Consider the following 26,992-nt stretch of genomic DNA (forward strand, 5'->3'; position numbering starts at 1 on the left):
TCTGCAGTGAAAATAAGAGATTTTTCTTATAACAAATCTAGGTAGAGTATCAGTTTGTGTCTAAATTAAGTGGGGACCATTAGCCGTGCTCCTTCTCCACTAATGTCATTCTGCCATAGCAGCCGTGTTTTCTAAGATTAATAAGGAATGTGTTAAGGCACCTGGAGGGAAAGGAGCTCTAATGGTCTTTGCTGCCATTCTCCTCTGCACAGATGGGACCAGTGTGGTTGAGAAATACTTTGCTGCCTCAGGCCTTGCAAACGCAGGCTGCTCCCTTAGGAAATAAAGCAGCTGAAGGGGAACCATGGGTGGTCTTCAGATGGGGTTGGAGTGGCTGGGCAGAAGAGATTTCCTCCAGTATACTCTCACTAATGTGAATTCTAATCCCTCTTAATTTTGGTGTTTTGCTGTCAAGTGTCCCAGAGAGCAGGTAATAGCAGATGAGGTCTTCTGGTCTGCATGTGAGTGCAGGCAAGATTTTGCCCTGTTTGCACACTTGTTTCAAAGTTATACCTGCTTTCTACACAAATGTCTTACTAGGCATTCTTATACTGCAGTAAAAATTGTCATCTTTATAAGAATGGATAATAAACTTCCAGATAATTAGGCTAATTTCACCCAGTTTCTCGTTGGCCAGCAGATGTTGCTGTTGAGCTTGGTTGGGCTTCAGTGTGCAGTTCAGCGAGTCATCTGCCTATTTTCAGAGCTATGATGCAGCCTGATTTGGAGCTAAGTTTCCTGCTTGATAATTCATGTCAACTGCTGGGAAGTCAATATATTGTCCAGAGACTTCAGGTACATCCTCTGCACGTGCATGTAAATAAATTATATTAGAATGTCTTTTTTCACCTGTGCATTATTTTTTCACTTCATTACCAACTCTGAATTCTTATGAACTTTTCTTCTTCCATTAGCAGTTTTGATTTGCTCGTTTTTTTTTTCTTAATTATTATTTTTCAGGGAGGGATTTTGGCTTTTCAGTTGAACCTTTAAGATGTGATAGTGCAAAGGGAGTCTGATAAACAATCCATAAACAGCATATCCTCATTAATGCCCCTTTGAAGTTAGGATCTGGGAAAATCTATTACCTGCCTCAGGTGCAGAATTTGGGAGATGAATTATGTATCTTATTTGGGGTCAACACCACTGCTCAGCCCATCGTCTGCTCTGAGTATTGATCTTGCAGACTCTTTGCTTAGATCTTTGGGATGTGATTCGAACTGTTGTACTCTTATTTTGGAGCTAAAGGTTTTTAATATGGTCTCGGTTGCATGCCGATGATGAAGCCTTCGCTGAATTTATGACTCTTTCCTGCGCTATTCAGCACTTTGGAAGCAGCAGCGAGTGTTTCCTGAAGGTGGCACTGAAGGGACACCCATGAAACTCCTTGCCAAGGCTGGACTGGGAACTGCTGAGCCCTCAAATTACTTGCATACCAATGAAATGTCTCCAAGTGTTGGCTTATTTGTTTTCACTCTGACTCTGGCTTCTCCAGGAATTACCATAATATTGGTCAGGGTGAGTTTACACAAAGTTTTTGAAGTTCATTGGTTTCGGTAGAAATAAATCATTTGGAGTTGTGCTGCCGCTACTTACTGACTGAATTTACAAACTGGAGATGTCGAATCGGCCTGTTTCGATGGTTCATTTTCTCCGCATGCTTCCTTGGGCTCGTTTTCATCCTTAAATGACTGATCTAGCAGCTTGTGAAGTTGCCGCGTACTCGGGATGCAAAGGGAGGACAGGGTGGTCATGAACACAGCACACATTTCCACACAAATGATCACAGAACAGTGTGGGTTGAAGGGACCTTCCCAGCTCTCCCGGTGCCACCCCTGCCATGAGCAGGGACATCTTCACCAGCTCAGGTTGCTCAGCTGTGATATATTCTCAGCCACCTCAGATTTCTCGTTGGTCTTTTTGTGATAATTAAAGCAGAGAGTGTCACTGCTGTAGCTCTCTGGTTGGTTTCTAGTGGCACTTTTTGGAGGGGTAGGTGGCTGCTGCTGGGAGCAAGTTGGGGTTTGGAAGCAGTGATGAGAGTGGCAGATGTTGTCCTAATGACATGTCATGCTCGCTATCAAAACTGATGTTGCTGCTTCTGTTCCTCAGATCCTCCTTAAGACTCGCTGTTCTGACCTACATCCCAGCCTCCTCATTAGATACTACCTACAGAACCTAGGCTGTAAAAATTGCCTGTAATATCTGTGTCCCTTTGACCATCTGCAGCCAGACCGTGTAGACTAAGGCGGCTTGTGCTGAAAAACCACCGGAGTCTGTTTCAGCAGAAGTTTGAGATGTATATGCAGTGGTTTTGTAAAGTATCTCAGGAGTCTTCACTGATACTTTAAGGTTTCTGGCTGACTGGAGTGATTTGGAGTTTAAAACATACAGATGATCTAGCTGGCCTGGGATGAGCTGAATTATTGCTTTGGGGGCAGAATCTTCTCTCAAGGGAGAAGTCGGTGGTTGGCTGGAATCCCTGCAGATTTTTAGGGAGGAGATTTGTGTCTTTTCATCTGTTTTCAAGAAGGAGAAACAAGAGTTATAAAAACCACTTAAAGGTTCAGTTAAGATTTATTCTGGCTGCAGAACTGCCTCCCATAATCACTTTAATATGCATCATCCCAAAACTCCTAATTGGCCCTAGTGCTGGCAGGGCTTTCAGACCCGGTAGAATCTCTGATGCCTTTAGGAAGGAATGTAGCAGGAGAAGCACAAAAGGTGAAATGGCTGCCTTATAAATTCTGACTGACCTTGAGAGTCCTTGTTTCCCCAGGCAGGAGGATGCTGTTGAGAGCCATCCAGATGAGAGCGGTGGTTGAAGCAGGAGGAGAGGATGGGGAAGATCTCCTGCGCTCGGTGGGAGGACGTGGTTTGGTTGTGGCCCATGTACCAACTTACCTATTGTTGGTTGGAGTCGTGTCTGTGCTGACACTGAGTAATTTTTGTTTCTGATGTGGATGCTTGTTGGGATGGGCTATGGAATATCTGTGGGTTGAATCAATCCATTTCCTCAGATTGGGTATCTTCATTTAGGAAATGATCCCTATCAGTTGTTCCTCTCGCCTTAGTGACTGACTGATTCCAATGTGGCTGCTCAGAGCTTGGATGACCAGTTGGGGCTGAAATGATCTGTATTTTCTCCTCTGCTCCCCTCGTGTTGGGTGGGAGGTGGGTGCCCACCAGGCTGCTGCAGTGTCACATCAGTTTTGAGAATGATGGAGAACAACCATTGTGTCCTGGGCTGTCAGCTGAGCACCTTTTGCACACCCTTTAAAACAAAACATTTGGCTTAGTTTATTTCATTCCATTAAGTAATTTCACTGCTAATGTGTAATTATCTACAGCGGTGACACTCGTCTGTGCTTTAATTATCGCAAAACCGTGCAATTCCCCCTCCCTCCTGCCTGGAAGTTGTCACTGGTGCAGGGTGGTTTTGCAGAGATAAGTGTGTAACACAGCCAGCGTTTCGGCTCTCGCACAACACCGGGCAGTCGCTGATTGCTAAATGTAGGCAAGAGAAGAGACGAGGATTTGGGGCTCTGTCTTCTATTAGTGGCTCTTATCCATGTGGAGTAGGAGATGTTGGGAAGGGAAAAAGCTTATCAGAACTTGGTAATACGGGCTTGAAGATAAAGATGTGAGCAAGTGCTGATTGGAGGCATTAAGCTTCCAGGTGTTAGGGAAATTTGGAAGCGCAAGTATTTGGTTTTCTTCTGAAGAAATTTAAGAAATGAAGCATCTATGGTCCTGGGCAGCAGCCAAGGAGCCTCGATTGTGTTTGAGAAAAATACTCGTATTTATCTTTCTTTTTTAAAATTTTTCTTTCTTTTGCTTTTTTCTTCCTGCCCTCAGCTTTGTTCCCAACTCTGTTTCCTGTAAACACCTTCTCCAAGCGCAGAAGAGCCCCGTAAAAGGTTTTGATCTAGCCAGTCGCTATGAGATAATGCAACTGAGTTACAGGGTAGTTACTCATAAGTTGGGAGAAGATACAGGGTCAGGTGAAATACCTGGTCTGTCTTACCACCACACTCATCTGTGAAGAAGTGGTTTTGTTAGGGAGAACAAGGTGATACTTATGTCCTTGGAAGGTAAAGGGCTGTTTGGGAGCAAAATATTCTTCAGGAGTTTACTAAAACCTTGAAAGATCTGAATGAAAGAAAAAGCTGGAGGGGGGTCATAATTGCACTTGTCTAGTTTCACAAAGCTCTGAAAGGGTTTCCACAGCCCGCTTCTCTCACAAAGAGAGGAGTGGTTGGTAGATACCTCATTTAACTTGTGATGATGCACTGAGATTTGGGGATGAACACCTGGACAGCAAATCTTGAGAGGGCCTGACAGCAATGAGGACATACGAAGAAGCACAGCCTTTTTTTTAATCTGACAATAGATGACAATGAGGCCGTTTATTGGTGTTATCTGCTGGTGGGGATGTTCTGCCAACAACCCTTGCTTGGAACTCTGACCAAGGCGTGCAATATGCAGTTGTGTTCCAGCCTCCCTGACTTAATTCTTAGGGTTGAAATTCCTGCCTTTCACATACAAAAGCACCGAATTCTTTTCCTGTATTGTTACGAAGGCAATTTCTGGTTGCTGACTGTCAGGAATGAGGGAAGGACTTACCCAGCTTGTGTTCCAACATGTATCCCAATGTATTGCTGCACTTGGGTGGCACCTGTTTGAGCAAGATTTCTTTGGCCTAGCAGTACATTGCGTATTTTCTTTGGCCCAAGGATATCATCTGAAGTGTGTCACTTGAAGACCTCACAGCTTGCTACGCTCTCAATCTTTCTGTCAATCTCCTGTGTATTTCCTATGGTATTTATCACCACAGTGTTTCATGTGCTTTCCAGATAAGTAGACTGACATAATATGGTGATCAGTTTGGCTTTCCTCCTCCCTGGAAAGGACGTTACATTGAGTTACGCTTCCTGCAGGAGCTTATGCACTCACCTCGCTGTGATTTAGTCTCAGGACTTCTGGGAACCCGAACACCACTGAGAAATTTCCAAATGTCTCTTCTCTAAATACTATTGATTGAAATACCTTTCCCATCTGGCAGTGAATGCTCACATAGAAAGAGCTGATACCCAGAACAAGCGCTGAGGTTTTTGGTGGTGTTTAAAGCGTGCTTGAAAACCTTCCCATAAGAGCACGGAACTACTGCCTTGGTGGCTTTTTTGACTCATAAAAACCACCTGCCAGGTTTGAAGTTTCCATGAGCCCATGTTACCTGCTTCTCTGGAGCTGCACTCTCACCTATTGCAATCCACATTCCATGTAGAAATGTGACAAGATGTCACTCTTAAAAAATATTATTTCATGCGAAGATACAAAGAAAAATGGGAGATGAGGGGAAGTCTGTAATGGAGGTGATGGAGCTTGTTTGGTTTTTTGACTGACATAAGTGAGATACAACATGGACAGAGAATTTGTTATTCAGGTGGCAAGGGAGGTTGGTTGGGCATTATGGGGGAGCTGCTGGGGAAAGGGTGAGTGGAAGACCCTGATGGGGCACGTGTAGGAGAAAAAACAACAGAGCATACACTGTGAAGCTTGAGGGTAAGAGGGAAAATGGCACTTGCCGGCTCTGGGTCCGTGTGTGATGCTTTTGCCTCCGAGTTTGTTGGCAGGTGTGGAGAGAAAGGATCCCAGCCTTGTGAGTCTGTCACCAGTGTGGCTGGTGATTAATTGCCCTTTTAAAATTGCAATTATGTCAGTCGTAGAACCTGTGAATATTAATTCCTGAATCGCTGCTTGAAAAACCAAATGATGATGAGACGGATCCATTTCGCCGATATCTTAGAAGTTAATGCTGGAAGGCGAGGCTGCCGTGACTCTGTGCTTTGTTTGATGTCTGTCTTGCCTCCTCTTTTCAGTGTTTCTGTTCCGTTCTTCAGAATCCTCGCGGTACTGACAGCAGTAGTTGGCAGCCTGGCACCCAAGTGAGTGAATCACTGCGAGCAATGCGAGCTCCTGGGTTGCTGGATGCCTTTCCACCCTTTGCTGTGGCTTCTCGAGTCCCTTAGAGACTTCAGAATGAAATGGGGATTGCTTTTTGCTGCTCTTTCCCTTCATCTCAAACGTGTGTAACCTTTCATTGCATTATACTTAGATCTTTGGAGATAATTTTCCGATGGTGCCATCCTGGAAGGATATTAACAGGCAAGCGTCAGTACAGCGTCACTGCTTTCTGTTCTGTAATCTGCGCAAATACATGGATGATGAAAATCTCGGTTTGTTCTGCCGTTTGGGTCCCTGTTATCAGTCACGATCCTGTCCGGTGTTTTCTGCATGAATCGGGACAAATTATTGCATTTTGCTTGGCCGTTGGTGTTCTTGGAACAGTAGTTATCTCAAAGTGTTGTCATGATGTGTTGATATCCACCAGGATCTTTGAAGGTGAATAGTACAGCGCATTTTTAGAAAACAAAAATGAAACCCCTCAGAACCGTCTCATTGCTCAGTGTTTAATGCTTTTCAAGTTCTTAAAACTGTTTCTTTTATAAGCTTTTGCAAGTTTTCAGTTATAAACAATTTTACTTAAGTATTTCATTGTTTGATTGTAGGGTTTGCATACGCCGAGTTCTCAGACTGACTTGTGATTTGTAAGGAACAGAATGAGGTGATGGAAGTTGCTCAAGAATTCTCTCCGCTGTTGTTCTTTGAATTGTACATTTTGCATGGCTGGTAAAAGTTGACTGTTTCCTGAAAAATGTTCAAAATGGGGGTACTAAAGAGCTGGAAGTGTCAGGCATGTGAATGTGAACTAATTACTTGGCATTTGTGGAAAACCAGACATGATTACTTGTTGAACACTTTGAAATTAAAGTGCTGTTTTCTTTCAGGCTGAAGTGATACTCCTCCATTTCCACATTCTTGGTGTTTTGTGTGCAAGTGAAGAGGCCCTTGCAGAGTTTATCTCATCCCGTAAACGAACGCATTCATATTTAGGGATATCAGTTTGTTCGTTTTGATCATTATTTAGTGCTTAACTTCATAAGCCCCTGTTATCATTCTGTTGAGATGCCCGTCGTTATGGTTTCTGCCCACTGAATTACAGGTGCTATATGATAACTCTACAAAAGCAAGAGATGGTGTTGAAGGCCATGGGAGGGAACTTGTACTCCTGTATCAGACTGCAAGGGAATGAATGGCTGGAAGAAAATGGCCTGCAAAGGGCAACCCAGAGACTGCATGTTCAGTGCTTCCTTCTGTTTTTTTCTGTTTTCCTCGTTTTTCAGCTTTTAGAATTGAACGGTAAATTGCTCATTTTCATTGTTGCACCAGGGGAGGTTGAGGTTGGATCTTGAGACCAATTTCTTCCCCAAAGGGCTGTGGGGCATTGGAACAGGCTGCTCAGGGCAGTGCTGGAGTCACCATTTCTGGAGGGTTGGACAGACGGAAATGAGGTTCTCAGGGGCATGGGGCAGTGCCGGGCTTGGGGTGACAATTGGACTCAATGATGTTGAGGGTCTCTTCCGACCAAAGTAATTCTGTGGTTTTTGGAAGGCTCCAAGCAGTTTTGTATTGCTACTGTTGCCATTTGAGGTGAAAATGAAGCATTTCGTTTTACCAAACAAGGATGCTGAATAGACAGCACTCTAATAATCAAGTTTGCTTCGTGTCACTAGTTCTTGTGGGTGTTATTTTTATCCTCCTCCCTATTTCCCTGCTGCACGTTGTCTTAACTCTGCTATAGGAGCCGCTTTGTCCAGCACAGGTTAACGGCCCCTGAGCGTGGCTGTTGGATCGGGATGTGCTCACTTGTACAACAGCTCTGGGGAGGTGTCGGACCTGCCAGTGCCTCTGACTTCTCCAAGTACCATTTTATCGGAACAGAAACCTGCACTTTAACACCTGTCTGCAAAATGCAGAATTTTCAGTAGCGTCTGACTGATCCAGAAGTTCCCATTGTGTGGTAGGACTAGAGCCATCAAAAGCTTGGGCCTCCATTTCTGTTGGAGTAGTGTCTGTGTCACCCGAAAATGATTTGAAAGCTTTGTTTTGTCATCAGGAATTAAGCTTCATTTTCATATCACATGCCCTGAGGATAATATTCCATAGCTAAACGGGTACTCTGAGCACATTGCTTTGAATTAATTGAAACAGTTTTGAAATAGATATTTTTTGTACTTTAATGGTTTTGATAGGATTTGTTCTGTAGGGCTCCTTAGCAATACACGTTACAAACTCTCCCTACAGGTCCTGCTGAGATACTCCCTGTTGTAGGTGGCAGCCGCTGCGCAGCGGTGTAAGGTGTGTGCACTCATTCTGTTAACACAAGGTGCAAATACCAACCCTTGTGCAAGAAACGCCAAGGGAAGGTCGTGTTTAAGGATCGTGCAGGCTCGGAGGTGATTTCTGACTTTAACAACATGTCTAATTGTCCGGCAAGGGGGAATGGTTTGGTACTCCAGTGATTTTTCTTGAAGGGGATTTTAGGGATGTTTAACCAGGAGCTGGAAGCTCACAGTCAGGAATTAAGGTGTCTTGGAACAGAATATGCTGATTGTCACCACCATGTCAGTAATTTTGATCATTGGGGACTGAGAATGGCACCTAAAACTTGCAATGGCATTGTGGAAAGCTTGGGAGGAGGATGGAATCTGCTTTTGGGTGTTAATTTGCTTTTTGGGGGATGCATTTCTCCCAACATCATTATAATAGACCTTGTCCTTTTTATTTGGCAATTCCATCACTGTGAGCTCCGTGTGCTCAGGGCAGTTTTGGAGAAGGATCCTGCTCCTCTTGCTCAAGAGCCGTGACCAGTGCGAGGAGGAAGAAGGTGGAGGCGGAGGAAGGCGAGTTCAGCTGCCGCCCGTCTCATTGCTACCCATGCAAAGAGCTTCACGGAGACGAGGAATATTTCGCAATTGAGTTTCCCTTCTGAAGCCACTCCGATGCTAATGTTCATTTAATAAGGTTCTCTCATTCTCTCTCCTGGCTTAATTTGAAACGTCTAATTTTGTGCTTCACAGTTCTGAACGCAGAATTAGTGAGGGAAGAGGAGCCGGGGGCTGGGGGAGCCGAGTGGCCCGGCACAGCCTGCCAGGGGGGATTGATGCCATCGAGTGAGAAGGTGCCAAAGGTTATATGACCACAGTTCGGAACAACGTGACCGCGGTGCTAATGAGGAGGAAATCCTGATCCTTTGAAATGTGTTAAGGCCTCTATAGGTATACGACAAACGCTAAACAGAGTGCTGGAGTGTTGGTGCTTGGAGTGGATTTTTCTTTTGATTTCATGTGTACGTAATACATAGATTATATGACAGGCAGGGAGGAGAACGTTATGAGGTAAATAAGCTTTTAACGGTTTGTATTTTCAAGGTTGTTTTGATAAGTGTGGCATTTATTTTCAAAAATGCTGAGAGGTTTTGTGAGAGATTGTGAATATGATCCTGCTAATTTATTTTGTCTGCAGCTCAAGGGGTTTTTTCCTGCTTTAATTTTATGCTTGTGGCAAAAGCTATTGACATCTCTGGACATTTCATTCCTTTATTGTGTTGGGGATAAATGTACACTCTCCAAAACCGCAGTGCCAAAAGACTTATCTAAAATATTGTACAAATAATAGGAATGTGAGCTTTTTCCTTTGTCCCCTGCTTTGTTAGTGAACCTGTCCTCTGCCTCTTTGGAAACCACTTCTGTGCAACAGAGTTGAATCCTAATTTGCCTCTTCCTCGAGTTGGGTGACAGTTCTGCACGCAACCAAGCGGACAGCGTAAAGGAGTAGAAATTATGTTCGGCTTAATTTTATGATAAGCTGCCAACACGTTTCATTGAAAACCTCATTAAATCACAATTAAATCCACAGGGGAAAAAAAGAAATAGCCCATCTCAGGGAGTGCTTGATAGATGAGGTTTGTGGTGTTCAGTGCTGGCCAGGGGCATATTCTGCTCCTTGCTGTTGGAGCTCAGTGGAAGCTGCAAAGTCCCACCACAGAATTGCCAAAAACCTGTCCCAAGCGCTGGAAGCTGCCTGTGGATGCTGATTTCTGCCTGTGTTTCCTCCATCCCATGGCCTTGGGCAGATAGAAGTAGAATTTTCTGCCCCAGGCTCTTGTATAACACACCCACCCCCTTCTTGCTCTTTCTTCTCACACTTTTTGGTTACAGGAGCTGAACTTCTGCCCATTGCTTCTGTTGCACTTGGTAGCAAATACTGGATTGTGCAGAGTTAACTCCAGCATTTGTTTGGGGAGTGTGCTTGACCAAGCAGATCTGCATAAGGAATGAAGATTTAGGGCCAACTGTTAATATAGATTCTAAAAAAAGCCTGACTTTGGGAGCCTATAGCGCCTGCTCTCCAGGAATAGTTATCAAATCACTTCCCTGCCTGGTTATTTCTAGTTTACTGCGCTGGTCAACTTGTTTTATCAATAAATCAATCAACAGGTTCTTAAAATGACTTTCAATGACTTTGGAGGTGTAGTGTGCAAAAGGAGCTCAAGAAGTAAACGGTTGTATGTGGCCCAACTATAATTAGAGAGCAAACAGTATGGAGATATGTTTGTAAATAGTATCTGCTAAAATAAATACAGCAATCTGTCTTTAGGGTTCTGTGATACCATGAGCTGGATTGACTCTTTCAATTTGCAGGCTCGTGAAGCGTGAATCGTGGCTCTGTCAGGTCATCCGACTGCTATGTTTAGAGCCAACGCAATTTTAAAGCTACATTTCAAGCTGCTCGCTTTTGATCTAAAGGTCCGGGAGCGAATGCTTCTCTGGTTCCTTAGCATGTGACATCATTTGTGAGCTTCAGGAGCTCCAATGGGAGTGAAATGTTTTCTTTCCCTAAGGAATGTTCCTCAAACTGCTTAATTCTTCCTGCTGCACCTCTTCTCTACCCTCTTCTCAACAGCATCAACACCTGCTTTGTGATCCTTGCTGAGAGGTTACCAGGTATTGCTCCTTCACAGGTTTTTCCAACCCATCTGCCTCGAGCAAGAGTGTGTTCCATTGTCCGGTAAACAGGCATTGAATCAGCATTGAATTCTTGTAGTTCTTAAACATTAAGCGCTTGCACAATGTGGAAAAGTGCTGTTTGCAAATTGTCCCATCAAATGGAAATCAAATTTTTGACATAGCTTTGCAAGCTGATCTTGGTACAGTCATGCCCTGGAGATTGTCAGCGTAAAAATAAAGAATGCAGTTTTACAGTGGCCTAAAATGCTGGTAGTTGCTGAATCTTCACTCTTCTTTTTGCAGATGATTTCATTATGATGTACTTGGGCTTCATCAGAAGGTGAAACCTTGCAGCATTTGCTCTGATCGCAGCCTTGCGAGGAGCCGAGAGCGCGTGTGTTTGATAACCAGTGTGTTCTCTTCCTAAGACACACAGTGGGTTGCAAATGCTTTGGAAGCAAGAATAGGAGTCTCTAGTGGACGTTTTGTCTATAGCTCAAAACCACAGCTTAATTGGCAGCCTTTTCATAACGCTGGCTGCGGCCGAGGACGTAGGGAATGCTGCGGGCAAAGACCTACGTGCGTTTTCAGAACTGGTTGTAGGGAAATTTAGTGCTGACTGCCTGTCTCTTTAGTGATCATAACTTGTGGTGAAGTTCCTCACTTCTGTGTTGTTTTTCTTTCCTGGACAGTCTCTGATCTTTCTACGTATTTTGATTTTGTTTTACTCCATAGGTAACACCTCACTATGAGCATGATTGTGTATGTGTACTAGCTCAGACTGTTCATTTGGAGTCCCCTCTGCTTTTTGTGGTCTTTTCTTTACGGCTTTGAAATCCACTCAGTTTATACTAAATGGTGATTACTGCATCTCTCTCTCATCTTGGCAAACCTGTAGGTTGGATTCTGTGCCCAGAAAGACACCGACCCTGTAATGCTGTGTAAAGGGGTGAAAGAGCAGGGGGAACAGGAAGATTTACAAGACTGTCAAAGTGGGTAAAGACCTAAACTGTGATGTTTGAACGTGCACCTGACTTTCCACCTGCAGAAGGATTTGTAGAGATGGGATGCATGACCATGATGGAAGGTCTTCAAGAATTTTCTTACTCAAGCATGTATTTGAGTCTTTGCCTGTATTAAAAAGCAGCCCTAAAGTCAACTGTATCTCTCTTAAACTCTATTTGAGATAATATTTTTTTTAACTAAAAAGAAATGAGACTTCTGATCTTCCAGCAGGAACTCTGTATTCACCGTTCCAAACCCGTATCCATTGGCTGGTGCCTATAAAGATCTGCGTTGTTCTGCAGGTAAAAACTGCACCTAGTGTCTGGGAACACGTGTGGGAAGGGAATTCCTTCTCAGCTCATGTGGTTCACTTTTTCTGCTCGGAGGCACACGGGTTGATTATCTGTGTCATCGTGATTTTTTGCAAAGCAGTGGTTGTGTTTGAAGCGCCGTGGTTGACTCGGAAGCTAATGTATTTGGTATTTAAGAATCTGGCAAGAGAAAGCTCTGTCCCCATATGCACGCACAGAAATACGATTGGGATGTAGGCATGCGTAACTGTTATTTTCCCCCGTCTGTCCTATCCCTAGAAAGCCATATGCCGCCCTTAGGCTGGCATAATGGGAGTCTGTATTAATGATTATGAGCTAGAAATAGTCCAAGAAGAGCTGAATGGCCTTTGAGTCTAGCTTTATGAGAAAATACCTCATCGACTCAGTACGGTCTGAAATCTGCTCTGGGATAGGAAGTCAAAATTAATAGAGAACTTCATGATGCCCTCTCTTGATATTCTTTCATTTTCTTCAGGGACTTGGAGATTCTATGTTGAACAGGCAGAGCAGAAATTTAAGCAAGGAGGTAAAAATTGAGAAGGAGGTGTCTCACCTGCGATCCAAAATAAGCATCTTGAACATACATCTCTAGAGAGCCAACACTCTGCAGGATTTCTATAGATGTTGAAAGCCTTGTCTGTTGTCAGTCTGCAAAATGAGAACTGTGTATGTGTGTATGTACAGAAGTGATGGGAAAAGGAGAATGTGGGAATGGGCTGAAATATTAAAGCAGGCGATGAAAGCAGATGGTTTACTTTGGATTTTATAAAGTAGGTTTCTCTTTATTTTGTTTTAAATGAAAACTATCAACTGTCAGCATTGAAAACCTATTTGCAGCAATGCCGTGTCAGAAGTGCTGTTGTCCCTGAATCATAAAAGGGCAGAGGGTTTTTCTGCTGCTTCCCATCTTCATGTTTAGAGAATTGTGGATGCTCTGTATACATTGGATTTGAGCAATTTCATCACAGCCTTTCCTCAAAATTGATTGCTGTTCAGTGTCTCTTTCTGCTTCTTCTCTCCTGTCACTTGGTTACATCTCTGACTCTCATTACATTTAATATTGATACTGCTTCAATTTTCCGCTAAACTGGAAGCATTTAAGGGTCTGGAGTGGATACTGAATGTCTAGATGTATTCTTTAAACCCTTTAATTCTTGTCCTCATGGAAAAGTTTGGAGCTGGATTATTGCCTTAAGAAGAAATGACTCTTTGCTCATTCAGTGATGAAGTCTGGTCATCAAGATGTTAGAATATGTGCTGCAGCGCTCTTCAGATTCTGACATGAGTGCAGAAGTTGCTGCCAGCAGCTGTCTGGGGTTTTGGGCACCTGCTGCCTCTCATTTCTCGCATCTCCCACTTCATCTTCCACTCCCAAAGTTGGCAGCGCCCCTAAAAATACTCTGTATTGACTACTTAAGTAGGAGATCTTTATCACACTGGTAGCCTGGGTTCCGGAGACACTGGTGAAGCGAGTTATGTGACAGAGATGTTGACTATGGCAAGGGAACATACATCCAGGGTGGAGCTGGCTCCAGTTGGGTCACAAAGGCTTTGCTCTTCCTAAGGCTGCTGCTGGATGGTGCTGATTCTTCCCTCACCTGCCCCAATTTCAGAATTACTTTGATTGCTTATTGCCGTTTTTATGCTTGCCCAGGCCGTGACAGACGTGGGTGATGTGGTGGAGGAGTTTGGGCAACGATGCTGGGAATTGTCCGTGAGTGTGAAATACTAATTCGGCACTGGATTCATGATTGCGTTGGAAGTTGTGCTGTTGAGACGTACATGGGAAAGCATCCCCTGTCTGAAGGATCAGTGCTCAAATGTGAAATTTTTGGATACATTAGTTAATTAGTTCCCATATCTAACCAGAGTCTTCTCTAAGTGGGCTGTGTCTTTTTTTCTAAGTTTGGCCTGAGATCCAGTTTCAATAACCTTTTGCCTCTGATACAGTCAAGAGGAATATCTCGGTTCAGTTTTGACCCCAAAAGATTAATTCTAGCATTTATTCAGCTTCCTGTGACTGCTTATCCAGTGCATCACCTGGAAGAGAAACGGACCCTTGTTTTTGCAGAAGAGGACAGCGGGACTGACCAAGATGCTGTGTCCCAGGGCTGGGATTGTAAAGCTCTCAAGCCCCCAGCTGGGAGCTGGAAGTGGTGCTCACTCAGTTAGGAAGCAAAGAACCCAGATATTGCTCATTTCTTAAATACTTAAACTTTGAAAGTATTAGTGGACATGCTGTGTCTTTTATTATCAATGTTGGTGAATGCAGGTCTACTAAGAGACCTTGGCACAGGCTTACAAAGTAGCAAAACTTAAACCAGTAGCCCTCTTGAGTTTTCATTTTTGTGTTGTTTTATTATTTTGTTTACTCTGTGCCTCGCTCCAAATGTAGTTATTTTTTCCCAACACAGCAATATGCCCTACTGCATCTATACTTGTTTTAATTTTCCTGTTTCCCATCAGTGAAGTGTGTCTGTCTATTCTTGGAGTAATAATTTCCCCTACTCCCAAAAGGTGACAAAATTAAAGCCCTTGGCAGTACCTGCAGAAGAAATGCCCCGTGGTTAGTAACAGCGTTATCCTTCTTAAAACTGTAATCCTGCTATTGTGCATTATATCTTAGAGGGGTATAAGAGATTACCTCTGGGTGATAGGGCTGGTTCCTTCTCCTCGCTCTCTTCTCAGCAACTGTCCAGTGCCACTGAGTTAGTACCTTGAGTTCATTTTTGTCATGCAAACATTTGTCCACCAGGAACGTGACAGTTAATGGCTTGGGCACCCCAGGGATGACAGATGTACATCCAGTAAAGAGCTACTGGTGTGCATGACCTACCTGCTGAAATAATAACACGCACCATAAAGAGCCCTGTGTTCCTCCTCCCCATCTGCTGAGGATGGACAGCCTGGCCATGGCTAAAATGTAAAATCAAAACAAAGCGCGTCTGGCCTGACTGTAAAAATCACCAGGAAGAAAAATGTTATTCAAATCAGGCTTTTGTCAAGATCAGGCAATGATTACCCGTGTTGTGTATGGGTTTGTTCGGCCAAGAACTTGATGCTGTGACATCAAACCTGTTTGCAGAAAGGGGGGAATTGGCTTCCCCCAGTTAAACTGTCGATTCTGGGCTGTTTTGGAGGGTGAGGATGGCCTGGCACACATAGCTGAGGACACATTGTCCCTTGGTTACCTGAAGCAGTCGCTCTGTGCTGTTAAAATGATGGCAGATCCCATAAACATATTGCGCTCCGCTGTCTGCTCCCTCTGGCACTGAACTATGACCAAGAGGAAAGTTCCTCCTGCCCTGTTAACTCCCCTCAAATAAATAATCATAATAAAAAAGGGCAGCCTTGCAGAAGCTCCTGCTTAGTGAATGTGCTGCTGATTGAATGTTGCCCTGAGATGCAGGGAAGGTTTGCGGCCCCTGACAGCAAACGAGAGCTGGGGCTGTCTCGTAAATGCCTTGGCTGCAGAAGGAGGTGGTTACAGGCATGAAATGTTTATCATCTGGTAGTTGCTTTGCTGCTGCTGGGTTACTGCCTAAGTGAAAAGGAGTATTAAGGAAATAAAAGGTGATACCGCAACCTGCTTGATCTGCTTGTCTTCATACTTAAATAGGCTTGCTGACAAAAGAAGGAGCAGGTGAAGGCAGCTCGGATTTGGCAGAGGTTTGGACTGTGCACTAACGATGTGTTCAGTGGCCTATGAAGGGGAATCTGGTTGGAGATCTGATCAATCAACTGGTTTTCCACAAGGAAACACTCTGAAATTGTTTGGTGAAAAAGCTGGCTTGCTGTGTAGATCAGCTTGTGCATTTAAAAACACCCTTGCAAAAGGGTACCTGTTCTTTGCAGGCAATTTGGAAGCAGTGTGGTTGTTGGCTGCATCCTTTTGAGTCCACCCGGCATCGCCACGTTCGTTGCTGCACCTCGTGGGTATCGGCGTCTCTGACGTTGTGCAGCACCTTGCACGACTCCCTCAACCCGCTGCTTCCCAGCTGCCTTCCCTTGGCTTCACCCTGCAGGGCAATCCTGCAGCAGCCTTTGGGGGCTTTGCTTTGTTTTTAGTTTTGGGAGCGCACGTGCTTTTGTTTTGCTTTAATAGCACAGTTCCCAACAGGGGACAGCACTGCACTGTTTAAGATGCTTGTCATTTTTAAGGAACTTTTCTTAAGTTGTCATCCTAAAAGCTATATTGTGCAGCAGCAAGCGGCCTCCATAAATCACTGATTTCTCTTTTTCTTCTCTTTCCCTTCCTTTCTCTCTTTATTCCAAGCCTGCGGATTTGGACGCCTGGGTAAGCTCTCTCTTTTTTTTGTCTGAATCTTGCTTATTCCAAGTGTCATGTTGTTACTGCGCGTGTACAGATTGTTATTGCTGAGCACAGATGCAGGATTTTATTTTCTGTCATTACATTTTAAAAGGTGTTCAGCTAGAAAATTGCATATTATTTCCTCCATAAAGATTTTCGCTGGTTCCTTTTGTGTCGCTTACAGCTGCCGAAACCAAACTTGATCTGGTGATGTGTGTTGTTGGCTGAGAGAGCAGCAGAAACGGGAGGAAATGAAGGTTACACCAGTGCTGCTTTTTAAGGCCGTGAGTCTGCATCTGGCATCTAAAACAAATCAAAACCCAGTCACCTGCCTTCAAAAGAAAGAGAGAAAGGACAAACAGTGATTTTTGTAGGCCTTGCGTGTCTGGAATAGCGAATGCAGGTGGCTCCACAGCATTGGTGATATTTAATATCTCTGCTGCTGCACGCGGAGGTTGGGTCAGGGCCCCCTGTGGTTACTTGTCCTGTTCAAGCCTCCCCATGAAGTTCTGCTGTTCGGTCCCAGGTGTGATGTGCACAAGCTGCCTCTGCCTATTTCTGCGCTGCCCTTTCAGCTCTGCCGTTCCCGTTGGGTTCGGTGGGGAACACGCCAGCCAGCGAAGTTTGGAGTGAGCTCTGTTCGCCGGTGCATTGCTGTGAATTCCTCCTTCTAGTCTTGGAGCTTTTAATAGCGTTTGTTTTTCTCCCCTGCCACCTGGACTGCTACCAGGGCTGGAAGAGACACGGGGAAGCATGCGGTGTAAAGATTTGCAGTTGTGGAGTGTGGCAAGCTGAGGTACCCAGCCAAAACATCTCTGTGCTGCTGCGGGATGTTCCTGGATACCTCGGGGGAAGCTGATAACTCCTCAGCAAAGACAGGATGATGTAGGAACAAGGCATTTGATAGAGACTCAAGGACCTTTGCTTTATCCTCGTAGCTTCTTTCCCTGGATTGCCTCTGACTGATTCTCTAGGTGCCTTCTCACTAGCTCGGCTCTGGCTGGTGAATGTGTTTTGCCAAGAAGATAAATATTTTTGCAATAATCTTGCCAAGTGCTGTGACTTGCCTTTGAGGAAGTTCTTTATAGATTGAGGTATGGACCTTTCCTTCTTGCTTGAATTGCCCTTTGCAGCGAGAGGGCTGTGATCTTTCCTATTTATTTTCTTTTTCCCAGTGCAGTCTTCTCCGTGCCCTCTCCCCACATCCCGCACTCCCAGCAGTCCTGGGGCTGTGCTATTCCTGCCCCTTGCTCCTGGGTGCCACGTTCCCTCCTGTAATCTGACTCTGCCAAGAAGCTCTTCTTTTGCAAGCAGGCTTCCGAGTGTTCATGTTTAACAAGGTGATGAGAAGGGACTATAATTAAAGATAATAAAAATCTGGTGATATTTCAGGGGGGCTAAGCCAAAGCTAATCTGAGAAGGGGTGTAGCTCGAATGAAGATCAGTTCACACTTTGTGTTGCGTGTCAGTGTCAGTTCAGGACGAGGCTTTGCTCATAGAGACTAAACCAATAATATTTCATTACCTCAATTAAGAGACTCGTAAAGTATTTCTTTTGGCCTGCCTGTCAGCTAGCAGGCCTGTGCTTGAATTCTTTAGTTGAGCCAGCGTTTAATGTGGAGCTTAAGAAATGTGCTTTCGCAGTTTATTTCTAATGGGTTACTTGATAAAGAGTGAGGAGGAGTCAGGGAGCCGCACAGGACTCTGCCCGAGCTCTTTGCCACCGTTCAAAGCAGCACTGACATAACCTGAAAAACTGTGGGCTGTGGAAACAGTGTAAGGATAAAGTGTAGGGAGAATTTGAAAGAGCCCCCAACCAGTCTGTGGATCCGTGCCCATGGGAGCTATAGTAGCTCACTAATAGGATACTTTCACCGTCCTTTTGTAGGAATGCAGTGCTTGTAACTTCTGACACCATCACAGGGAACTCTGTTTCCTGAATAGATCCTACACCTTGTTTTTGTGCAGAGCACATTTGCCTGTTGCATATTATACATTCTCTTTTACAAATACGTGCTGTTCCATGCTGTTTTTCTAAGTTTTGTGTGCATTCGTGTGTTCTACAACTGACTACACTCTTCCTCGCCTCCGTTTTGTTTCTGTCTTCCTAACTCTTGGACATCACACTCTGCCGTGTTCTGCACTATGATTTCTTAGATGTCATTACTGGGCTTTGGTCAAATCTTGCACGATGTGCTCAAGCTCAGATGTGGCTTCTGCGGTGTGGATGTGGAATTCAGCTTTCTGATATGCGATTTTCAAACCAGGGCATTACCACGCATGTCTTCCTTTGTCCTTCCTCCTCTAGTTCTAAAGGCCTTTATGTGCAAAGTGCATCTGATGCTTTGTTTGGCACCTGCAATCTCAGTCCCCTGTGAAATTGTAATCATTTCCATAGCAGCCAACTCTCTCTGGGACATCACAGGCTTCCGACTTCAGGTAGGGAATAAGCAGCAGGACTAGTGGAACTCTTAATAAATATCCTGTGTTCATACAGAATGTCCCTGGTTGCCTAACCTGCATTGGAACAGTGAATATTTCAAATGACACATGCTCCGACTGTACCGTTCATACTTCAAACATCATCATAAAGTGCACTAAAGTTTCTAGCAATAACAGCTGGAGAGAGAGGGAAACAGAAAGCAACTTTCAAGCAGATCTGTCACAAAGAGGGTATTTCTCAGTATACTTCAATGCACTGAAACATCAGTGCTTGAAAACAAGCCAGGCATTGAAAATATGTTTGAGTTGTGAGTAAAACTTTTCTCTGCAACCTCTGGTTCATCACACAAATGATGGGCGATAAATGGGACATAATGGGAGATGATATGGGAGAAATTACTTGAGGGGAAGAATGGGGAGTATACTGAGATTGTTCCCTGCAGTTGGGACATCAGATTTTGAATCTTTGATGTTAATTTTGCAAGACCCTAGGGAGGTCGCTAACAGAATGTGTGCACCTCTGGTACGTCTGCAGCTCAGCACCCTACTCAAGAGATGAGGTGTTTGGTTTGTGTTGCCTTCCAGAGGTGTCATATGGATAAACATGCTGCATTTCTTGGTGAATGAGGTCAGGCAGGCTCCCAGGATAAGATGGGTGGGTGTGTTGGTACATGGATCCACATCTTGCCAGAAACAGAATGAAACCTTTCGCCCACCCGTATTGTTGCACATGTTGGTTTTGTGCTCCCAGGAGAGTGGCACTGCCACATCATTCATTTATTTAGACTGAACAGAAACTTCCTTGCATTTTTAAGAATTGATCTTTTGACTCTTTTTTTCCCCGCTCCTCCTTGTACTGCACTTCATACAAAAAGCACCTTCCATCTGAATTGTGTGGAGGGGTCAGTATTGTGTTACTCTTTTTCTTTTCTATATTTATTTCCTCCTTAAGGAAACACAAGTCAGTTGGTTAGTAATCTGATTTTATGGGTGTTATGTAGAAAATCAGCAGGAGAATCAGGATCCTTTGGCCATCCACCAGCCCACCCTGCCTTCCCACATCTGTTTCATTTCAGTTGAAATTGCTTAGTCCCCTTCTGTATAGAAGCTGGGTATTGGCTCAGAGGAGAACTGTGGTTCTCTCATCAGAAAATGGTAATAATTTTGGCACTTACAAAGTGCTCATCAGTGCCCCTGTTGTTCTGGTATCTCTGTAGTCAGTCTCAATATACGGGGCAGCTCATTCTCATCCCTCTCCCCATCCCATTTCAGCTGGTTTGTGGGCCAGCAGATACATACCAGCTCTGGTTAAACCGAAGCCAGAGATTTAAGTGTCTTTGGGAGCAAGAGGATTTAGACACAGATCTACAGTGCTTGTGCCTTACCCTGGGCCTGTTGGCTGGGAGGACAAACATGACAACCCTAATATTTCTTTTTCCTTTAAAAACAAATGCACACCCCCCCTACAAACCCCCTATTTCACATATTCCCACTTCTTTTCTTGCTTACTTACCAACCGTCCCTCACTGCCTACCTTAAAATCTCTTCTAACCTCTATTATACCCCGTATTTCCATTAGCAGGGGAGTAGGGAGAGGGAAATGTGCAGCAACTTGCTTTCAGATGTAATTTTTCTCATTAACAATGGCTGTTGGCCATAAAATGACAGGTCTGAGCCCACGGGGATGTTTCTGTCCCAACTGCTTCATCATATCGGACCGGTATTTTCTGTGGTTGTACCATCATCATTAAAAGTTTAAAGCAACACTGCTGAGATGCAACAGATTAGCAGGGGTTGTGTCCATGTTAAAGAGCATAATAATTCTAGTTTTGAAAGGTCTTCTTGCTTGGTGATACCTTATGTGACCTGAGAGATTTGGGGCGGGGGGAAGAAAATCAAGTGCCATTCTTGCTGTTGTCGCTTGTTATTTTTAAGCTTAAAAAGTTCCTTTGGGGTCCGTCAGTGCCAGGTTTTCTTAATGCTACTTCAGTTTAGGGGTGGAAATGAAATCAAGTGCTGCTGGTTGTAAAGAGCTAAAAGGAAGAAGCTGTTGCTGTAAGCACACAGACTTTATTTTATTTGGAGAATTGTTTTTTATTTTGTGACCAGATTATGCTTTAAGCATGGGATTGTATATGAAATTTGCTGTTCTGGAGGTGTCTCACTTATACTTTGGAAGATGGAAGAGAAATTCTCAGACACACGTCTGTGCTCCAAATATGTGGCCCTATATGTGTGTGTAAAAGCAAATGCATGGTGAGCCAGGATGTGTCTTGCTATTTAAATATTACAACACAGACTTGTCTTTCAGATCTCCCTCATGACCATGGGGATGTGTTAGGTCTATAGAAATTTTCAAAGGCGCCAAGTGTTTATAAAGTGGAGGATTTGAGATTTGGTTTGAAGGTAACATGAGGAACATTGAAGTGGAGTAACAAACATCATGATTTGGTCAAAAATCATGGAATCGTTTTGGTTGGAAAAAGACCTTCAAGATCATTGAGTCCAAGCATAACCTAACTCCAGCACTAACCCATGTCCCTAAGAACCTCATCTAAACCCCTTCTAAACCCCTCCAGGGATGGTGACTCCACCACTGCCCTGGGCAGCCTGTTCCAGTGCCCAACGAACCTTTCCAGGAAGAATTTTGTCCTAATATCCAATCTAAACCTTCTCTGGTGCAACTTGTGGCTGAGACAAAGACATGAATGAGGGAGCGTTCTGAAAAAGGCAGTAGGAAGGTGTCACCTTTCTCTGATTACATGTTCTTATTTAATCAGGAGAAATAAAATCAAGGGAACGAGTCTGGGTATGATACTAATAAGCGTTTCAGACTTGTGGGCACCATCCAAAATGAACTGCAAGACTGAAGGTCTGAAGTCCCACCAAGAGCGATCCCGTGTGCTCGTCCTGAGCAATGTGGATCTTCTGAGTTCCAGTCTGCATCCCCTGTGCTTTTTAATTTTGATTTCTTCTTTTACTAATGCTTTTTTTGTTCTTCTTCCCAGGTCTTGGAGCTGCAAGGCAGGGAGGCAGAGCTGAAGCGGCAAGAGGCCTTCTACAAAGAGCAACTGGCCCGCATTGAGAGGAAGGTGAGCCTGAGCTGCCTTTTGTTTGTGGCCTCAGAATCCTAATGGGGTTGCATGTGGATCTGTGTGGATCCAAAGAGGAGAGAAACGAGGTTCGTTGTCCTGGAACTGTCAACTCCCAGGTTCTGGTTGCCCCTCACCTCTTACATATTTGAAGAATAAGCCGTGCAACCCAAATCTTTTAACAACTTACATGTGAAAGATGAGGAAGTGCCCTTTTATCTTATTCCTTTTGTTAAAAATCCTTTCCTAGATTAAAACAAAACCACCACAAAAAACCAAACCCAACCAGCAATCTTGCTATAAATATGAATTAAAGTTGTGTTATTAATTCACTGCTTCTTGCTGGATAAGCCTTAGAAATGAGCGTGATTTAAGGAGACACTGTCAAGCGTCTTTTAAGCCTGAAATGACCTTTGAAAATCCATTTAGGGATTTGAATCTCTCCTCTAAACATGGGATTTGCTTCTCTGTTTAATTGTTTACCCTGATGAGTTTTTAAAAATTGATGCCATAAAAATAGGAGCAACCATGCTGTTCCTTATGAACTAATGCATTTTTCACTTCCTTGCAAAATGAAATAATGTTATAAGTAGTCTTTATTTTTTAATAAATGTGGAGAATAATCTTCTCCAATTTGAAGCAATTAGACCTCCTGACAGGGAGTTGCACACATCTGACTTGTGGTTGTGTTATGTGACTAAAAAGAAATGCAAACAATGGAAAAGGTGGGTTGTAAAGAGACGGAGAAATCAATCAGCTTTACTACCAACATGTAGCATGATAGGGAATATGGAACATGGGAAAATTGCACATTGTAGAAATGGTAGGAAACTATCGGCGCATCTATTCGCCATTTCATTCCCTGCTACTACGTGATTGTCCATACAGCGTCTTTTTAAAGCTATTGATGGTAAAACATGCCCATAAGCGATTTCACATGATACAATTTTGCAACGCATTAATCCGTACAGTTCATTAAAAAATAAACTATTAAAACTACCGCTCGGCGTTGCATTCAGATTTTTAAATTCTATTCCTAGATAATGGGGATTGTTCAGTGAAATTGCAAACAATCTAGCAGCTATCGTTCTAATTATCACAGTTGTCCATATGTTCATACGCAAAGGGAATTTTTGCAATTTCTGGGGCTCACGCTGTGTGCTTCTATTCTGTTCTTCTCTCCGGATCTGGTTTCATGAAGCGGAAACCGCGGGGAAAATTTGTATGTGTGTCTGTCCTTTATGGACAGTGGAGTGGGGAGAAGTTTGTGACCAGGCTGCATTGTCCCCTTTTCGAGGTCTTTTGTTGTGTTTTCTGTTTCCCTTTTCAGGTCTGTGTCCCTTGCACCCCGCAGAGTGACTTTTTAAGCAAGGTGATGGGTATTTTAGCGCAGGATCTTCTTGGGGAGTGCGGTGCCTTGGCCGTAGTCCTATTCAAACTGCCGAGCTGCATAGAAACCATCTCCTAGTTCTTCTGTGTACAAAAGCAAGTAGATGAAAAGGACAGGTTTTCTTTCCTCTCTTGAAGCACTTGCGAGTTTCTGACCCTTAAACACAAGCATTTTGCTGGTAATAAAATAGAAGAATGTTTCCCACCGTAAGTCTAGATTGGAGTGGGAGGCGGTGGGGGCTGGATGGGAGAGGAATGTACTTGAAACAGTGTAATAAAGCCTAATTGTATTAGTTTTGAAAAAGGTTTTCGATCTTCTCCGTGGATAATTTTATTCCTATAATGGTTGGAAAGATGGAAAACGCAGCACGGAACAATCTTTTTTATTAGCTGTTGCTTTTATGTAATTCTGCTTTTATTTGTTGAATACACACAGGCCTTGACTTTTCTTTCTTTCTTTCTTCCTTCCACTGTGCTGAGAACTTCCAGCTCACCTTAGGTATATTTGTATATATCTGTGAATGTGTGTGTATTAAGAAAATGGGCAAATAGGTGAGGAGATGAGGTGGGGAGGAGCTCTGCAATGGACGCTTCTGTGTTCAGAGGGGATGGTCACTGGTGGTTCCAAGCATCAGACTGGGAGTGCTGGGATGTGGTGGTTCGGTGTGGAGTTAGAAAACTGGAGTTTCTCCTCGCAAGAGCCGGTTTGGCAGGAGTTGTCCCCTTCCTGCAACCTCAGGTTGGCTTTGTCCCCACTTTGGCATGATAACAGAATTCGGAGATGTCAAGATTTTAGTTTTGAAGGTTGTTTTTAACTGTTGGTGTTGGGAGCTAAGTGCCTTCCCAATAGAACGCTAAAGATAATTGTGTTATTTACTCCTTCCAACGTAGCAGCCGAATCAAAGACGGAGCCGCTCCTGTGTCTCCTGACCGGACCGTTCTCAAAGGCTTGGAAGGAAGATGCAAAAAACCCCATCAAAACAAAAGAACAAAAAGAGAACTTTTAGAGAACAAGTTTGCAAGAAGTCGAAGCGTTGTCAGTCAGAAGCTGACACATGCCCTGATGCAAAAGGAGTTGATTTTCATTCAGTGTTTTTATTCGCTGTAATGGAACTTGGATTGCTGCCATCGCTCTTCTGTGTCTCGGGCGTTTTTCCTGAAGCCTTCTTGAGCTCTTTGCCTCCAATATCACGTGGCAGCGTGTGCCACAGGTTAACTTATATATGCTATGAATTCTCCGTTACCAGTTTCAAATACTTTTTTTTCATTTAATATCCTTTATGTGAAAGAGATAAAAGGAATTCTCTTTGTTATTCATTCTCGGAAGGCTTCTGTTCCCTCTCTTACTTCTCATTAAGCTGAGCAGTCCTCACCTTTTCAGCCTCTGCTTGTGCGAATGAGTTTTTTCCAGGTTTCTCATTGCACTTGTTTGTCTTTGGGCCCTTTCCCCCTCGCGGCTTTGTCTTTGAGATGTATTGACCAGAACTGAACTCAGTAGTTCCCTTGAACGCGGCAGATTGTGTGAATACATTATCTCTTCGTTTTGTAATCTCTGCAAGGGGGTTGTGATCTACTGGACAGAGCGCGGAATTGGAAGCAAAGAAACTGCTCGTTTTCTAATAGCTGTTTCTCTTTGGGGAGTTTGAAACAATTACTTAGCCCATCTATCTCAGATATTCCATCTATATGATGGAATAGCTTATAATGGGAGGGCAAAGTGTTGCGAAACGGTAAAGCTATAGAAATGCTAAAAAGGCTTTGCCTCATAGTTTTGCATGAGATGAACTGTGGGTGTATCTTATTTCAAACAGATCTTGAAAAACTCAGTTCCTCTAGACAGGCTTATTAAAATGTTCAGTGTTTAAGCCTTTGGGGTTTCCCCTGTGTCTTCTAGGAAGGGACTGGAAGACATGAGATGGTGAGTGGAGCCATGCTGGTCACACCAAAGATCCACCTTGTTCAATGTTCTGGTCCCAACTGGGACTGAAATTGGATGTCCAGGGATGAGCATAAGATCAGGGCAAGTATATGGGAAACTTGCCTCAAATGCTTTGATCCTTCTGGCTGGGCATCTTTGGAACTTGACCACATGGATTGAATCCTCCCTGAGAGGTGTGAACCCAAATTGTGTATACAGGGCTCAAGGGTCAGGTGGACCATGAAAATACATGGTACCTGTATCGGAATAGCGGTTTGCTTCTGTTTCTTCGTGGCTTTTAACACTTGATTTGAACTTGTAACTTGTGTCAAGCAAGTGCCACATGCCAGGGGCAGCATTCGGTGATTTTTGAGCATAGATTTGAACGCATGAAGTAGCTGTACCGGGGTTACATCGATGCTGTGATGTGTTGTTGGGAAATACTCTTAATTATCAGCTGGTCAGGGGTTGTGTGTATGCGAAGGGATGGGAGGTTTTGTTCTGCCCGCCGTGCGGTGCGCGCTTTTTAGACCTTTTTATTTATTTTCTTTTTAAATCAAGTTTTATTGAACAGATTCCTCGCGGAGGATCGGGACGCTGGTGATGCCCTTGGTTGTCCTCACTTCAGCTCTTGTACTTGGTTGTAATTGTGGCTTTCGGTCTCTTGGATGTTTTTGTTTTGGAGTGCATGAAGTATTGTTGTAATCAGGAAAATTGCAAGGATTAAATCCTTTGAAGTAACCCTTTCTTATAGGAGTGGGTGTAATTGCAGGATTTGGGTGCTACAGACATTCCATTCCATCCCATCCCACACCTGCGTTTCCAGTGTGACTGTCTAATCTCCAATAAGTAATCCAGTAATGAGACCTGGCTAATTTGTTATAAGCGGTTAAACTTCTGACTCGTTAATTTGACATCTCATCCATGTAATTTGGAATTGTTGCACAAAAAGTGGGTCTCATCTCAACTGTTTTACAGGAGGCTTTGTACTGTAGTGTTTCCTTGGGTAGAGACAATGAGAGTTGGACCTAATAATCTGTAAGGAAAACTTGAGAAACACTCAATTTGAGAAGCTGAATCTGACGTTTTTCCATGCATTTATATGTTACTGAGAAGCAGGGAGGGAGATGTGGGAGCTTGGTATAAATAGTTAACATAGACACTGCTCAGTTTTTTATTAAGGATGCTGCATATGCTTGTCCTGCCTTCTTCAAATGGTAGAAACATCCTTATAAACGCACCATAAGAAGCACAGTGTGTCCTGGTGCCTTCAGACACCAGGACATTACATTTTGCGTATTATTTTTACACTTTCTCCCAAGGAAATATTAGTTTGACTCGTTTTGCTGTTTGGCCTCTCGCTGGGTTCAACCCGGCAAAGGGCAGCGCTGCAAACCAGCAAAACCTGGCGTAAAATGGCAGAGAAAGGCCGGAGGCGTCTCAGCAGGTGGAGTGAAACCCCTCGCTAGAGATGGGTTTCTCTTCTTTGTTTGGATTTTCCTGAGCTTCGGCTCCCACGTTATCTTTTAGGAGGTGGCTGTGGACGACTGTGAGCGGTGCGTACATTAATATTAAGGGTTTTTCTGCTT

General features: G+C 43.8%; 1 protein-coding gene across 3 annotated transcripts in view; it reads left to right on the forward strand.

Annotated features, from left to right (window-relative positions):
- CHCHD6 (coiled-coil-helix-coiled-coil-helix domain containing 6) overlaps positions 1-26,992 on the forward strand; it is a 110,627-nt gene that overhangs the window by 15,082 nt on the left and 68,553 nt on the right. For 2 of the 3 annotated variants that reach the window (XM_065845614.2, XM_065845616.2), the window contains exons 5-6: positions 16,527-16,547; positions 22,013-22,096. In XM_065845614.2, the coding sequence (XP_065701686.1) occupies positions 16,527-16,547; positions 22,013-22,096 (105 nt within the window). The remainder of the gene's footprint in view (positions 1-16,526; positions 16,548-22,012; positions 22,097-26,992) is intronic. The other variant, XM_065845615.2, reaches the window with a different exon arrangement.

This window comes from Patagioenas fasciata, chromosome 10, assembly GCF_037038585.1.
Source record: "Patagioenas fasciata isolate bPatFas1 chromosome 10, bPatFas1.hap1, whole genome shotgun sequence".
Classification (NCBI taxonomy): Eukaryota; Metazoa; Chordata; class Aves; order Columbiformes; family Columbidae; genus Patagioenas; species Patagioenas fasciata.